Below are 17,650 nucleotides of genomic sequence, written 5' to 3' on the forward strand. Positions count from 1 at the left end.
GAATACTCGTCTGAGCACGGCTCCAAAGAAGGCGTGGGGTACATTTCTCGACAAACATATGATTACGGCCTAAAAGCCAACTGTCAAAATCCACTTTGAATGGAAATTCCAGACAAACCGTTACTAGTCGAACACAGTTCACAACAGTTTATGAAAGAGAAAACTTTTATCTTTCGTTTACTACCAACATCTGTGATTGGCGTGTAACGGTTTGTCCGGAATTTCCATTCAAAGTGGATTTTGACAGTTGGCTTTTAGGCCCTAATCATATGTTTGTCGAGATTTGTACCCCTGTGCAACGTTCTAGGGTTAAAGTTTATGGTTTGAATTTAACGTTTCCAGATACTTACTTTCAAGGATCACATTGAAGGAAACTGAGCAAAATGCAACAAATAAGTAAATTGTTTATATTCGCTCCTAAACAGGAATTCTGGGCTCTTCCTAAAGAACAGACTATTAGTTTATAAACAAAATATTAAGACCAGCTAGTTTATAGGCAGTGCCAATTTGGGCTAGTTGTTGTACTACCAGGGAAAAAACACTTCAAAGGATTCAGAACAAAATTCTGAAATTGATTTTGAAGTATTTTGCCTAGTTTGGTACAAACGAAATGCACAGACTTGCAAACATGGAAACCACACATAAACCCAAAATGAGAAATAAACTTGACTCACGTAACAAAATTAAATTGTAATGCTATTCTAAATGCTATTCAGTTATTGATGAATGTTCCTATTTTTTACAGATAATCCTACTACTTAGTCACTTTTTGATTGGAATAGGTGCTTCAAACGGCTACGAGCTTCCAAAACCGATAGACAAATTCTCAGGGTATAAATATCCTAAGCCATCGATTGCATTCGAAGAAGGGTATGTCTACAGTACTCCAAGCTGTCCGTTGTTACCGCCAAGCACCCATTACGTTACCGTTTCGTTGACGGAAACCAGCATCATCCAAAACAATCCACCTCCAATCACCAGTATTCAACTGCAGACCACCACCGCGTTCGTGACGCTTCCTCGCCTGACTGAGTTTTCTACCAAAACGGAGGTTCACACATTGACAACCATCTCCACTGATTATCTAACTGCCACGACAACGGAATTCAGGATTCAACCAACAACGGTTACTTCCTACGTGACATCTACTTATTGTGCTCCTACTGCTTACCTTCCACCACCCAAACCGACCAATACCTATCTCCCGGAACGGCGTGGCAATATAGAACAAACCACTCCGAACACACTCCTCGATAGTTTCGGTTTTATCCAAACGGCACCTATCAAACGTATGAGCGAGGATAACGAAGAAAACAGTGTGTACGATCCGTTGAACCAAACGCCAAATCCAAACTTTTCTAGTAGTGCAGATTTGCCAACAATGCAATCGACCAGTTCAAAGCCATCGCCGACTATCAATATTATCTATCTGGATAGTCAAACCAATCCGAATGAGGCATTCAGCGGACCACCATCGATGGACATTATGAAATGGCTTCTGTGTCGCTTCAACCTAGCCAATAACACGTGCACCAACCAGGTCTTTCCCTAGTTGTGAAAACTTTTGACGCAATAAATAATTACATTCAATGAAAATATTTTTGATTTATATATTAGTATTACTCGTTTTGATCCCAAAAAAATATTATTATGAATGTGAACCATCTAGTTAGGAGCTCCAATCTTTGAATAATTAAGTTATTTTGTACAATATAGATAAAAGATTTACAATGTCATGCCTAAGCTGACCAACCGTACGGAATTTGGGAGGCCAGTACGGATTTTTTGTCCTGTACCCGGAAAAAGTACTTGTACGGATTTGTCCGGAATTTGCAAGGAATTTTCAACCTCAGTGGAAGTGGAAATACTCCTGGGACAACAAAAAATCTTCCACAAATGGAAACAGACTAAATAATGTTGCAAACTAGGTAGAAAAATGCAATTAAAAGCACAAGGAAACCAGTGAACAAGAGTGCTAAAAATCGATTTTTGTAAATTTTCTTATACACTTTGGGACTAAGTAAACTTTAATTTTTTTTCTAATATTAAAAAATGATTTTTTTTATGTCCCGCTATCCGCCTCGACTATTTGTTTAAGCCGTTTTCTCAAGTTAGTTGGTATTTTGAAATTCAGTGTCTACCAGCCGCTAAGTCGTTCTATCTAAGTCGAAACGCAATTTACTCGATTAATTTTCGTTGTGAATAGTATAGTGCTCGATGTACACATTTGATTCAACTCAATTCGCATCCTATGAAGGTATTTGAAAATGATCCGGATTATACATTGTCTATTTTTAATCTTTTTCGGAACCAAATTATTACCGCTGCAGGTCGATTGTTTTCTGTAGTTCTGAGACGGAATACGATTAAAATCTGCAGTAGATTCTGGAACTCTTTCAAATTTTCCATTTACATATATAGATTAATAGGTTTTTGCTTTAATTTGATTTGAAAGGTTGAACCGAAAATTTCAACGTACTCGAAGAACATTAGATACAGAAACGAGGCTGTTAAGTTCAATCGAGTATTTAATTTTACGTTAGATTTTCAGCCAGATGAGCTTATCGGGCAGCTCGATACACACAAGAAACACGATGAGCATAAGTGCAAAATGCGAGGACACCTATTTTTATATTCAGTGATCAATTTCTTCTTGTACAAAGAAGCAGTTTTTTTATTATAATGTTGTGCGTTTATAAAATTATGGCATAATAGAAATTGTGATATATATCAGGCTCGTTTGTATCAAAAACCGTTCATATTTACTGCTGTAAGTTGTCGTGATGAGATCTTTTACTTCTATTTCAGTTACTGGGCTGATTTTATTTTACATGAAAGCCTCTTTGACCATAACCGGAAACTCTAGTGATATGGGAGAACTTACTCTCTTCTAATATCTGAACTATACATTGCAAATTACGTATCAGATTCAGGGTCCGCACGCAATAATTCAAGCATATACGCAAATATACGAAAAACCACACGGTTATAAAATCGAATTTATACACGCGAAGTTTCATACACGCTAGCACACGCGACAAACACGTTAACATACAAACGCTTGAGCCTTTCGCGATCATCCACGCATACCTACGCTTATGATCTTGCTAACAGGATAACACTCCGGCAGGGATGCATGAAACAAACCAAATGCAATAAGCACTGATAACGCTCGTGCTAGGTATCCGTCGTGCTCGAGCTGTAGGATTCGAAGAGCTAACACAACGGGTTAGCACGATGAGCTAGTTCGGTAAGCTGGCACGATTTTGCTCAATGAACTAGCACGATAAGCCTGCCCGATGAGCTAGAACGGTGCAGTAGAGTAAGCCATTAAACGAAAGAATAGGACAAAGCGAAAAATATAAGTTGGTAAATGTGCGACAAGTTTCTGTAAGAAACGATGCAAGCATTGTTACTCACACTAACGCGTTGTATTTTTTCTACTTTGCTATAGCTCGGAGCAGCGGTGCTCGTGCTACTTGCTAGCTCAATGAACTTAGCTCTGATACATTATGAGCCAGTGCACAGGAATAGTACACGGTGCAGCACCGTTCTTGTGCATGCCTGCACTCCGGTGAACGTGAACGCGGTCTCAAGAATGAGCCTTCACACGCTCGTGTTCTTGCGATCATGAATTCATTACGTCCAGAAGTTCTTCCTCTTGACCCTAGCAGCCTAGATCCCATGCCCTCAGCTGGACCAATCAGAAAAAAAATCACGCTCATATCCACTAGACAAAACGTTCAAGGACGACATGACCGGCAACTCTAGTGATAGAGTTGATAGTGATAGAGATCTCACCCTCTTCTAGCATCTGAACCATACACTGAAAATTAAGTATTAGATTCACGGTCCGTGCGATCATCCAAGAACACACGCGAATATGAAATGGACACCCGGTTTTAAAATCGAATTTACGCATGCGAAGTGACACGCTAGCACACGCGACATGCAAACGTCTACGCGACAAACAAACGCCCACGCAATCGAACACAATAACATACAAACGCCCGAGCCCTTCGCTATGAGCTTGAGCTTGTGCGACCACCCCTGGCTGCTACTCCGTTATCGATCTGAACTAGCAGAAGTTGCACAGAGAGTAAGTAGATAATTATGCTTGGGAGTAGCGAAACATCTTTTAATGTACAACTCCTGGTAATCATAAAGTGTTTATTGATCAATACCGGCGCCGGCCAGGCCCGAACGTAGATCGCAGAAGGAAAGGGAAGGAATGGTTAGTCCGATACTTGCTTTTTCTAGAGGCCGTATATACTACTGCCCACTCCACAAGTATCACAGGAGGAGGATATTTTTGTTAGTAAGATTATAGAAGTTGGATCTACTTCTTCTTTACCGACGTCAGAGAGGTGACTTCACTATTTGTACTATATATCGATCCACCAAACTCATAGACCGGGGACCAACGGCTTTACTTCCCTTCCAAAGGAAGACGTGACCACAGATTTTTTCACCTCAGAAAAATCTCAACGACCTCGGCTGAAATTGAACCCAGGCCAACTGGAATGAGTGGCGTTCACGCTTACCACTCAACCACCGGCGCCGTCACAAACGTCCGAGCCCTTCGCTATGGTACTCGATATCACAATCAAAATCATGGCCTGCTGCAATTGGACTTAAGCAGTAATCAGTGATTCTGGTGGGGAGTCCTTCCGTGAACTCAGCTCTACAGTTCCAGTAGGACAACTCTCGAAAAAGAAAGAAAGAAAACAAAATTTAAAATATCTATAAGAATCGCATTCTGTAATAAAATTATGTTTGTGTCTGCCAGTTAGTATGAAATTTAGAAACATGTTTAAAGCAGTTACAAGAAAAACATTTTTATCAATTACTTCTCCGCGATGCAACCACAACAAATGTTTCCATTATCTTTAGACTTTCGTTGACAAAAAAATAAGTTTTCAAAAAATGAGTTTTTTTATAGTTTTAACTTTTGATAAAATTATAAACATTTTGATAATTATTTTATTAAGCGTTTGTTTTTTTAGCGAAGAAGAGATTATTCCCTGCAATTTTTTCTCGGAGTGTTTTGCTGCACAAAATACAGATCTCAAGCCAATTTTTTTTGTAAACCCTGTAAAAACTCTTAGGCTTCTCTTTTAAAGTATTGCGCTTCAATCAAAATGCTTTGCTTTGCCGTGCAAAGTGCTCAGAACCTATGCTGGTAGAAAGTCTAATGTTTCATCGGTCATTTCCGATTTTAAAGATTTTTGGGTGAATATTGGAGGAATTACTGTATTGTAGAATCTGTCGGGAACTGCCAATTTGAACAATAATCGCTGTAATACTTTAATTCTTGCCGAAGTTGTCGTTTAGTGACGAAATGTGTGAATATGAAAAACAAAAGAGGAACTCTGGTTAAAGAACGAGTTTTTGGAATATTAGCCTTACGAAAACCACCTCTATCAGATGCTATCATAGACATCCAATAATGATAATTTCCGATAGATTGCGCCAGGCAAATAAAATCATTTTGCAGAACAATCTACAAGTCGCTGATCGTGACGCATTAGAATCAAATTCAATATCCTCGTGTTTATGGATAATGGCAAAATCGAGATTCGACTGCACGATATGGCACATCGAACTTGCGATACGGCCTTTAAAAATGTCGTTGTACAGAAAAGTGCAATCATTACAAAGGACACATGAAAAAAACTAATTATTCCTAGATATTTCAATAGTGGTTACGCGGTAAGATTGCGTCCTTCCTACCTGGACAAAACACGACAGTATGAATCCACAAACCACGCTTTGCAGTTATCAATGCCTCGCGAGTGGAAGACCCCTTAAATAACAAATGTACATGGAGAAAACCGATCAAATATTTCGATTATAGAGGTTTTAAAATGAGGGTTATTTTTTTCTTTTTTCGTGGTAGAAAAATCTCTTTTGAAAAAACTCTAACCCTGTGTGCGGGGTTTGGAATTGAACCAATCGATTTACCAACTACGCTGTGCCAACCCCTAAAACCATTGTTAAAAATCCCATTACCTGTAGTAAAATATAGTAAACAAGAGAAATACTAAACAGTCTAAATAACTTTAGCGTTCTAAATTTTGAGATAAAATGTATACGGATTTTTCCTAGCCCACAGTTGGTCAGCATGCCCAACACGCACAAAAGGCCGGAATAGCTAATCGAAAAAGTTAACTGAATTCTTTCATCAATACATAATTTTCAAAACTAACCAGATCAACTTCCATTAGCCTCTGTCCCCCGAGTTTGTTTACAACACAATGAACTGAAAAAACTAAAAGACATCTTCCACCCACGAACAACAGCTACACTAAATAACAACATTCGGTGATGGTCGATGAAGCATTTATAATAAAGCAAAAGATAATCTGATATTTCGAGTGCTTCCCTGCATGACATGCTACTGTGCAAATTTTTTTCGTACATCCAAAACAGATCAAAAGGATATTGCACTTTCAATTGAGACACCCAATCTAAACTTGTTGTTTTCGAAATTTCGTCGTCCAGGAGCACGGCCAGTTTGTCAAGCAGCCAACGGTTAATATCACTGCACGCGGACTATCCCCGCCCTGAAATTTATCAGAATTTATCCGTTTTTGGGAAGTCAACGTGGGCACATGCCAAGTTTAGTCGCCTCTGCTGCAAATCTCGAAGCGTGCGAAGATGTGCGTATAAAATCAAACGTTCTGACCATAACCTGTTTCAGTTCGATCCATTTCACGCGCTTGAGTAATACTGTTGAAAAAAAAATCAGACTGGAGGTGATTTCGGTTTTCGAGTATATTTCTGAAATTTTCTAAATTATTAACTGTTTCGATGCAGATATGACAATAATTATAATTACTCTACTTGTGCTGGGACCATGGCAGGTGTTCAGTGCCGCTTTGGAAGACGATTTCGGAGGATATGATTACCCAAAGCCCTCCTGTGCCTTGGCCTATCCAGTTACGATCACCACATCAGTGCCGCTCCTGGAGTACATCACAGTGAAACAATTTGAGACGCGAACCATTTTCAGTGTCCTGAAACCGAAAACCATCCTATCAACAGTGATTGTGCCAACGACAACAACAGATGTTAGTACAGTGACAAACTTCCGAACGGAAACGAACTATAGAACAGTTGTTGATACCGTGACGGAGACATTACCAGCCGTTACAGAAGTGTTCACCTCGATTGAAACACAATGGAAAACTTTCTCCTACCCTGTCACAACGACGGAAGTGTCTACTGAGAGGATCACATCAATCGATACAGTAACCCGTTTCAGCACAGTGATTTCAACGATAGAGCAAACGACGACCATTCCAGTTACAACTACACTCACAACAACAATTTGCACCCCAAACAACGCCTATCTTCCCGTACCGGAGAATCCAACGTGTTCACCACCTCCGCGAACATACGTTCCGATTGATTTAGCACCTCCGGACATTCCTGACACAACCAGAGCTCTGGATATCATTATCACGAGCACACCAACAATCACTCTAACCGCAACAGCCAACCCACAAACCATAACCACAACCGTGCGTCCAGCGGCTCAAGCCACGAAAACCGTTACGATCACTTTGGAGCCATCGGAAACAAGCACCCGGACCGTTCGTCCCACCAGCACCGAAGTTAGTTATCTCGATCCAACGACCATCAAACGAACGATCAAACCAACCTCAACCAGCTATGTATCGAAGGATGCGGTGACGGTAACGCTGACGGTGACAAGAACCTCGTCGGTCATAAAGTACGATCAGCGCGTTACCAAGAGTGTCACCGTTACGCCCACGCTAACGACCTACATCTACGGGGATACAGTAACAAAAACGATACTACCCAGTAAAATATTGAGCGCTGCTGGTTGACAAGTGTAACTGCGTGGGGAACGTATAGTGCAGATGTACAATAAAACTGAAGATTAGCCTACAAGTATGCAGTATTGTGTATCATCAGTCGAGACAGGGCTTCGTTTATTGCCGTCAAATGTAGATGGTATATTTCCAATATGCGGAATCAATATCCAGAAATACATAGTCATAATGATCATAACTCTTGGATAATGTTATGTTTTGTTCCATTTTGGGTTACCATTTAAAATACTCGCCCGAAGGAAATTTAAAAAATCGCGTTATAGTTTTTGTTATTTTTTAAATAAGGCAATTTCACACGTCTCAATGCGTAAAAATAAGATTGTAAGATTGTGTTAGCGCAGTTAGCTGCTGCGTGTTAAAATCCTTTTTTTTGGTTGTGTTTTAGCAGAACACGTCAAAGGCCGTTTGTTGTTTTGTTTTAGATTGGTTCTTCTTAGAACCTTCGGCGTATGACTTTCCCCCAGGTACCGTGTAGCAACAAATCTAGCTCGTAGGGATCTGACCAAGTTAGGAGCACACCGCGATTTGGTTATAGTTAATGTTTTCCAAGTTTTGAGAATACCAGGAAAAAAGATTCTCCAAGTAGGTCTTTTAACCGTTGTGTGTCTGACGCGGTACCCGGGTACCTTTTTAAGTTTCAATTAATTAAATTCCTATGTTTTATCCATAGCTGGAAATCCAAACTTTGTGACATCTTAGAACTTCACTAAGACAAGCTTTTGGGTTAATAATATTGTTGATATAGTAAGAGTGGAAGTGAGGAGGGGCTCCTGCATTTTTTACTACGTAACAGGCCGACGTGGGTACCCGGGTACCCACAAAACTAAAATGCCCGTAACTAACGTAATATCCAACCGATTTCGATACTTTTGGCCGTTTTGGATTCAGGAACTCATCCATTTTTGGACTTGGTAAAAATGAATCGGGTTACTTCATGCGGTTTTCGGGAATCCGGGTTTCCTGAAGCAGGTTCCAGTGCTGGGGTATTATTTACGAACTTCAATGGAATACTAGCAATATGGGTATCAAAATTCTTGGAATTGCATCAGTAGGCTGTATCTCGTGGTTTTGGAACCATTTTGTGATTTGACCCCGGAACGGACATTCCGGAGCAGGTTCCCGCGGGGCCGTGAGTGGTCATTCCATTCCATTTCCATTTTTCAAATTGCCATAGGGTCCCGTAACAAAAAAACAGACTTCCGAGAAGAGTTTTGATACTCATATTGCTAGTACATTATTAAAATTTACAAATCATATCCTAGTACTGGAACATTACTCCGGAAAATCCGGATTACCAAAAACCAGATCCATTATTCCGGTTCTATTGTACAGAATCAAAAAGCGGACTAGTTCCTGAATCCAAAATATCTAAAAGTGTCCAAATCGGTTAAAGGAAGCCATAGTTATGACCATTTCAATTTGTGGGTACCCGGGTACCCTCGTTGGCCTGTTAAAGGTGTTTTTTTTGTTGGACACATAACTGTTAATGTGGTCTGAAGTAGTGCACGGTTCTCGATCGTGTAAACTACAACAATTCAGTTCAAGAGACCTGTGAAGAGAAAATGTTGGGTAGGTGTAGTGACCGGAACTGTCGTGTGTGCTCTCATCTACTTCTTTCGAAAAGTTGATTGTCACAAGGACCAAGGACTACTCATCACATAGTAGGCGAGCTCTCGTTTGTGACAGATCGCTTTTTGTTTCGCTCACGAATATTTTTGCTGAATACACGAAATCTTTTCTTTACGGACATTATACAAGCTAGCCACAACATAGCTCCTACGTCGCACACACCCCTCTCCCATGCCTTACCATGTATCTGACATGAGCAAATAAAAAAAAAACGTTTTTCAATACACTAACCTTGCCGGTGCACCACGAAACTGCTACTTGAGGAAGCTGGAACATTTTCCTATACAACCAACCCGAGTTTTTGACGGAATTCCATCTGTAGCTCTTATTTTGTGCGAAAATATCACCCCGCTTCACTTGGGGTTTCTTTTCGAAACACTCTTATTTTTTGCCTTTCTCATATAAAGAAAGGCTATGCAATCACTGTAAAAATCGACTTTTTAACCGAGGCCCGGAGGGCCGAGTGTCATACACCATTCGATTCAGTTCGTCGAGATCAGCAAATGTCTGTGTGTGTGTGTATGTGTGTGTGTCATTTAAACTCACACAATTTTCTCAGAGATGGCTGAACCGATTTTCGCAAACCTAGTTTCATCTGAAAGGTATAACGCTCCCATAAGCTGCTATTGAATTTTTAGTTGATCCGACTTCCGGTTCCGGAGTTACGGGTTGAAGAGTGCGGTCACACAGCAAATTCCCATATAAACTGGTACCACCATGATGTTCAAATGATGTAAAACATATTAAAATTGATGTAACATTACTCTAGTTTGCGGGTCTGGATCACTAATGATGAATCAAAGTAGCTTTGACCACATTGGCCACCTATGACGGTTCATGACGCCCCCGGGGAACCCGCCAAGTTCCTAAGCTAATATCACACCCATTCCCCAACGAATTCTCTACCGATTTTTACAAACTTGATTTCAAATGAAAGATACAGTAATGCCATTGACTGCTGCTGAATTTCATTCGGTTCTGACTCTTGCTTCCGGAGTTACAGGGGTGTTAGTAAGGATACACTGGAATTTCCCATATAAATCGGTACAATCGTAATACCTCAGAGGCTAAAAACTATTGAAATGGTCACCAAATTACTTCTAACCGTAGATCTAGATCACTGATTGCCAATCAAACATTCTTTGAATATATTGTCCACTATCGACGATTCCGGAAATACGGAATTCCGCGCATATTCCACAATTAAAGTCACATCGGTTCATCGGTGATGACTGAACCGATTTTCTCAAACCAAGTCTCAAATGGTAGGCAAATATGCAGTTGAGTATTGCGTCGCCGCCCTTCCCCCCCCGTATGTATGTATGTATGTATGTATGTATGTATGTATGTATGTATGTATGTATGTATGTATGTATGTATGTATGTATGTATGTATGTATGTATGTATGTATGTATGTATGTATGTATGTATGTATGTATGTATGTATGTATGAATGTATGTATGTATGTATGTATGTATGTATGTATGTATGTATGTATGTATGTATGTATGTATGTATGTATGTATGTATGTATGTATGTATGTATGTATGTATGCATGTATGTATGTATGTATGTATGTATGTATGTATGTATGTGCGGATTTGTTAACAAAATGTCCACATCGGTTTCTTGGAGATGGCTGAACCGATTTTTACAAACTAAGATTCAAATGAAAGGTATAATATTCCCATAGGTTGCTATTGAATTTCATTTTCAACCGACATCTTGTTCCGGATTACGAGTTGAAGAGTATGGTTACAAAACAAAATTTGTTGATTTGTCCACATCGGTTTCTCGGAATTTTCTGAACCGATTTTGACAAACTTGATTTTAAATGAAAGGTCCATCAGCTGCTGTTGAATTTTGTGTGGATCCGAGTTCTGGTTCCTGAATTACAGGGTGATACGTACGATCACGCAGCAAATCCCGATTCTAACGAATTCTGCGATCAATGTAAAAAGGTGAATTTTTTTCCAAAATGTAAACACAACTGCTGAATTTGTAGATCTAGGTCACCAACAGTCATTCAAAGTCTCTTTGGCCACACTGGCCACCATCGACGGATCCGGAAGCATCCAAATTCAGAATAACGGTTATATTATCGATAATCGAACGCCTTTGTGTATAGACGTGTTTTTACGGTCCGCAGTTAATTGTTATTTATTTATCTTTCTACCGTCGCGCGTGTGTTCAATCCTATTAAACAACGGTTATCATAATGAGCTGCAGTGTGACATCTTGTAATATCAGCGACGATCGTTTCTTGTGGCAGTGTGAATTCTGCAGAAAATGTTATCACGCAGCTTGTGTAGGAGTCCAGCGAAATCAAGAAGAATTTATCTCGCACTTCATGATTCCCCTGTGTGCAGATTGCCAGCATAATCTAAAGGTAGGCATAGACACACGAAAAGTGCTGTACCAACAGGAAAAATTATTTGAATCTATAACTACGCAAACGGACTGCAACTTACAAATAGCAGCCGACATAAAAAAGTTCAATTCAATTGTTGACTTATTCGAAAATGTTGAGCTGCAGCTTAAAGAATCAGTGGCGAATGTGAACATAAACACATCGTCGCAAGTGGCAAATGCTGTATCGGCACTATCGCAGGCCATTGACAGTAATTCTTTTAATAAGGCCGATGAGCTGGTCACGCTGAAAAACCATATCACATCACTATTCAACATATCTATGGGATCCACAAAAAAACACATTGAAGAGTATGTAAATGATCTCACTGCCGATTTGACCAGAGAATTGAAAAAAATCTGCAGCGAAGTTCAGAACTTGAGCACCCTTACCATAGATATGGCAGCTCATTGTAATGAACACTACCTGAGTGAATCGCGTCCTACACGTGAAGTTTTAGACGAAGTGAAAATTATAACAAATTCAGTTGGCAGTGACATTCTCAAAGAAGTACAATCTCTTGCCGGCTCAATTAACACTTTGGATAGCAGTATACGCGATGCTTGTTTGCCACCAGCGGGCCCCAGCTTGATGGACGAATTAAATGCCCAATCAACAAAATCGGGTGACTCAGGTCACCGTTCCACTGCCGAAGCCACTGAAGGGTGGCGCTTTTTGGGTTCGAAGAAAGTGTGGCGCTCTGACTGGACGGAGTACGACACACGTAATCAGCATAGAATTCAACAGCAAAAGATGAAAGATAGGGCGATGGCACGAAGAAAAGCTAATAAAAAGCAGTTGCATCGGGTAATAAATGATCGCAATAAAAACAGACACCAACGTAGCCGTAATACTAATGAGACAAATAAACATCAGATATCCAGAAGCAGTTATTATAACTATAACCTCAATGACAACAATAATAGCAACAACAATAGCAATAATAATCGTAACAACAATCGCAACAACAATAGCAGCAATAATCGCAACAACAACAACAATACGCAATGCGGTCGTCCAACAGCTGGCAACTCTCTTCCCCGGGATAAGGATCTACTTGCGGCGGCAAGGGTGCAATTCTCTAGGCCTCCGTTTGAAAATCAGCGTGGTATCAGGTTTCAACGTGGTGAAACACTGAATCCATACCCGGTTGTACATCAATTTAACTCAACTTTCGCACCAGATAGGTTTGTAACCCCTGTCCTGACGAATTCCTTTTCTCAGCGCTGTTCAGCTTGTTCCTGTGAGCATTCGTGTTTTCGTCCAACCTAACGCACTCTTCAGAGGCAAACCATGACGAACCGGTTACGGATGAAAACGGATCAATAGTTTTGCATGATATTTCTAAGTATGACAAATTGCCATTAACTTTATCAGAAACGCTTTCAGAAATTTTGATATATTGTCAAAATTTTAATCGTATGCAGAGCGCATCTAAAATGAGCAAAATCTATAGTAATGTATTGAGCTCCTCTTATTCTGTTATTTTAGGCACTGAAACAAGTTGGAACGATAGCATAAAAAGTGAGGAAATTTTTGGTAGTGGCTTTAACGTATTCAGAGACGACCGAAATCTTTTAGTATCTCAAAAGAAGTCTGGTGGAGGAGTTCTTATAGGCGTTTCGGCTCAATTTAATTCTGAAATTCTTCCCACAGTGAAGTTTAAAGAATTTGAACATGTGTGGGTTAAAGCGAGCATTTCAGGTGAAATACATGTTTTTGCCTCTGTATATTTCCCACCAGAGCATGCTAATATATCATCGTATGAAGCCTTTTTCAAAATTGCTGAACAAATTTTATTTGAACTTCCGGTCGAGGTCAAAGTTCACATTTACGGAGACTTTAACCAGCGCAATGCCGATTTTATTCCGGATTCTGAAAATGAAAATATTCTAATCCCAGTCGTAGGAGAAAACGAAACATTGAATTTCATCTTTGACAAAACTGCTAGCATAGGATTAAATCAAATTAATCATGTAAAAAATCAACAGAATTGCTATCTTGACCTTTTATTTACAAACACTCAGGATGATTTCTGTGTATCTGAATCTTTGGCTCCTTTGTGGAAAAATGAAGCTTTTCATACTGCTATTGAATTTTCTTTGTTCATCCATAAAAATCAAGAACCCAACGTCTATGACTTTGAGGAAGTCTTTGAATACCATAAAGCTAATTATGACAATATCAGACGGAAGGTAGGTAATGTCGACTGGCAAAATACTCTTAGGAATGAAGCGAATATTGAAACCGCCCTGGACGTATTTTACAAAATAATTTTCGAAATTATTCATGAAGAGGTGCCCATTAAGAAGAAAAGACGACACGGTAGCTCGAAGCATCCTATTTGGTACAATAGGCAAATTAAAAATCTGAAAAATAGGAAACAAAAAGCCCACAAGCTATACAAGAAAAATCAAAATAACGAGCACTTGGAACAATATCTCGACATTTGCGATAAACTAAATATTGCCATAGATTCTGCACTTGCGGATTACAACTCCAAAACTGAACAGCAGATTAAATCCAGTCCAAAGAATTTTTTTAACTACGTCAAAACTAAATTAAAATCAGATAATTTCCCATCAACAATGCACTTGGATGACAACGTACATAATAGCCCGAAAGAAATCTGCAACCTATTTGCAACATTCTTCCAAGAAATATATACAACTTTTTCTGAACAAGACCGCGATCGCGATTATTTTGCTTTTCTTCCAGATTTTCCTATGGATATTGGCGTCAGTCATGTCATAGTGGAGGACATTTTCAATGCTCTAAACCATTTGGATTCATCAAAAGGTGCTGGCCCTGATGGAATTCCACCATTATTTATGAAAAACCTAGCAACCGAGCTTACAACTCCATTGTTCTGGCTCTTTAATATGTCTTTACAATCTGGAGAGTTTCCCAAAACATGGAAGAGTTCTTTCTTAGTACCTATATATAAATCTGGGAAAAAATCTGACGTTCGCAATTATCGTGGAATAGCCATAATCTCCAGCATTCCGAAACTTTTTGAATCAATCATTAACGAAAAAATATTTCTTCAAATAAAAAACAGAATTACTAACCTCCAACATGGCTTCTTCAAAGGTCGTTCGACCTCAACAAATTTACTAGAATTTATTAACTATTCACTGATTGCAATGGACAATGGAAACTACGTGGAAGCACTTTACACAGACTTTAGTAAAGCATTTGATCGAATCGACATCCCAATGTTACTTTATAAATTAAAAAAGATGGGAATTGAGCCTGAGCTGCGTACGTGGTTAGAATCATATCTATCCAACCGCCAGCAAATAATCAAATTCAAAGGAAAGCAATCTAATCCAATTGAAGTCACCTCAGGAGTTCCACAAGGCTCTCATTTAGGACCTCTATTGTTTATTTTATATGTGAACGATATTTCCTTCCTTCTCAAAAAACTGAAAGTACTAATCTATGCCGATGACATGAAACTTTACTTGGAGATAAGAAATGCCGAGGATATTGATACATTCCAAAACGAAGTTCTAGTTTTCCACACGTGGTGTCAAAAAAGCCTCCTACAGCTAAACGTGAAAAAATGCAATTCAATCACTTTTAGTCGAAAACGACAAACATCGAATGTTGTGATTACCTTAGGAAGACAGACTGTAGCAAAATGTGAAAGAATTAGGGATTTAGGCGTTATATTAGATTCCAAGTTAAATTTTATTGATCATTATAACACAATTATTCACAAAGCTAACAACATGCTCAGTTTTATAAAACGCTTTAGTTATCATTTTGTAGATCCGTATACAATCAAAACATTATATATTGCTTATGTTAGGTCGATATTGGAATATTGCAGCATCGTTTGGTGCCCTTTTTCAAGCACACATGAAGAAAGAATAGAATCTGTACAAAAACAATTCATATTATTTGCCCTTCGTAAACTAGGTTGGATAGCATTTCCTTTGCCATCTTATGAAGCACGCTGCATGCTTATCAATATACAAACATTGAAGGAACGTCGTGAATTTGCAATGCTTTCGTTCATTAATAATATCGTCTCGCATCGTATTGATTCAGCCGAAATTTTATCCAAATTGAACTTTTATGCACCTTCTCGACAGCTACGAAACCGAAGCATATTCTCAATAACTCCATATCGCACAAATTATGCAAAATATGGCCCTATAAATCGAATGATGGCTGTTTATAACCGCTATTGCGAATCAATTGATTTTACAATGTCCAAACTAAAACTCACACAATATTTTATACATAAAAGAAATTCTAACGCATAAGAAAATGATTCTGTAAAAGCTGAAATTGTTTTATTTATAATAAAATTACGTATATATATATTTTAGTAAATAAGAAAAATGTAAACATTACTGTAACTATACCAGTCTACATCGATTGACGAAATAAATAAATTGGTTTTTCGAAAATGGCTAGAACGATTTGATCAACTTAGTCTCAAATGAAAGGTGTTGCGTCCCCGGAAACTGATATTAAATTCCATCTCCATCCGACTTCCAGCTTCGGAGTTACTGGTTGTGGAGTGCGATCACATAGAAAACTCCGATTCAAACCGATACCTCGATGAATGCAAAAAGGTGCTCTTATATATACTTACCAAGTGTAATAAGAATGAAAGACATTTCCATAATGTTATATTGTACGAACCAGTTATTAAATCATAGTTTGGAGAAATGAGAAAGGCACAATTGCACCTATAGGTGAATTAAAACAGGTTTTCTTCTCATTTTCAGTGCACTTTTTCAAATACACTTTAATCACACACCACTGCAAAAACACTCGCGAAACTTTAATCGTTTATTAACAAAACTTCAAATTTTCTGCCAATGTGCAGATGACCGAGGGAAAATGGCCGTCAACTCTCATTTGTGCGTTTGAATTTTCACTTCGAATTCCATTTTTTCTCAATGTAAATAAGCGCGTCGGTGCCTAGCAACAAGCGTGCGTTCCTGGCTTCCACATATCTTCACCATAAATGCTTGAAAAGTTATAGGGTAATGAGTCCATTTGCGCAATATTTCTACTATCACCCTACCCATTTGAAGCCCTTGGTTAGATCAGTGTTTGCCATCTTTGTTCAACGCATTGAATCAAATAGTAGCGCAACAATAGGGGCACTCGATTCGAGTTTTCGTAACCGCAACACCTTTTGAAATAGAAAAATCATTTCAATTAACAACACTAGTGTTCTATATTCTATTATAGTTCTTCACAAAAGTGCCTATGCATTATACATAATAGCAGAGAATTATTTTTTCCAATAGATTTCGAGCTTGATTGTCTTTATCAGTGGCGTAGTAAGAAAATTTTTCGGGGGTGGGGGGATATGAATATTATTTGTATATACTGGTTGGGCCACAGCCTTGTCCAACTAACGAATTTGATTCGCTAGTTGGACCGACTGACAAATGTCAAAAACTCTCCAAAGGAGATGTTGGCAGTGTAAATGCATCTGTTCACATCTCTAAATATTGTCAGATTGATTGTCAAAGTTAATTTGGCGTAAGATTTTGGCGTTCAGTTGCTTTTTAGTTGTACAATGGTCCAACTAGCGGAGGTCCAACTAAAAAGCGGTCCAGTTAAAAAGTGTCCAACCAGCGAATCACGACTGTATAAGAAAAATTTTCAAAAACATTCTTAGCAAGAAAAAAATGTACAAAAACCAACAACCCGACCCGCTAATACAACTAATCTTGCATGGAACCTGATTCCTCCCGGGCACACAGTGGTC

General features: G+C 38.9%; 1 protein-coding gene across 1 annotated transcript; it reads left to right on the forward strand.

Moving 5' to 3' along the window:
- The first annotated feature begins 6,821 nt into the window (after positions 1-6,821).
- Positions 6,822-13,091, forward strand: LOC131688025 (bromodomain-containing protein DDB_G0280777-like). The gene is made up of 4 exons (XM_058972152.1): positions 6,822-7,808; positions 12,031-12,711; positions 12,781-13,019; positions 13,088-13,091. The coding sequence occupies exons 1-4, from the start codon at positions 6,822-6,824 to the stop codon at positions 13,089-13,091; spliced, it is 1,911 nt and encodes a 636-aa protein (XP_058828135.1).
- The last annotated feature ends 4,559 nt before the right edge of the window (positions 13,092-17,650 follow it).

Source organism: Topomyia yanbarensis, chromosome 3 (genome assembly GCF_030247195.1).
Source record: "Topomyia yanbarensis strain Yona2022 chromosome 3, ASM3024719v1, whole genome shotgun sequence".
Lineage (NCBI taxonomy): Eukaryota > Metazoa > Arthropoda > Insecta > Diptera > Culicidae > Topomyia > Topomyia yanbarensis.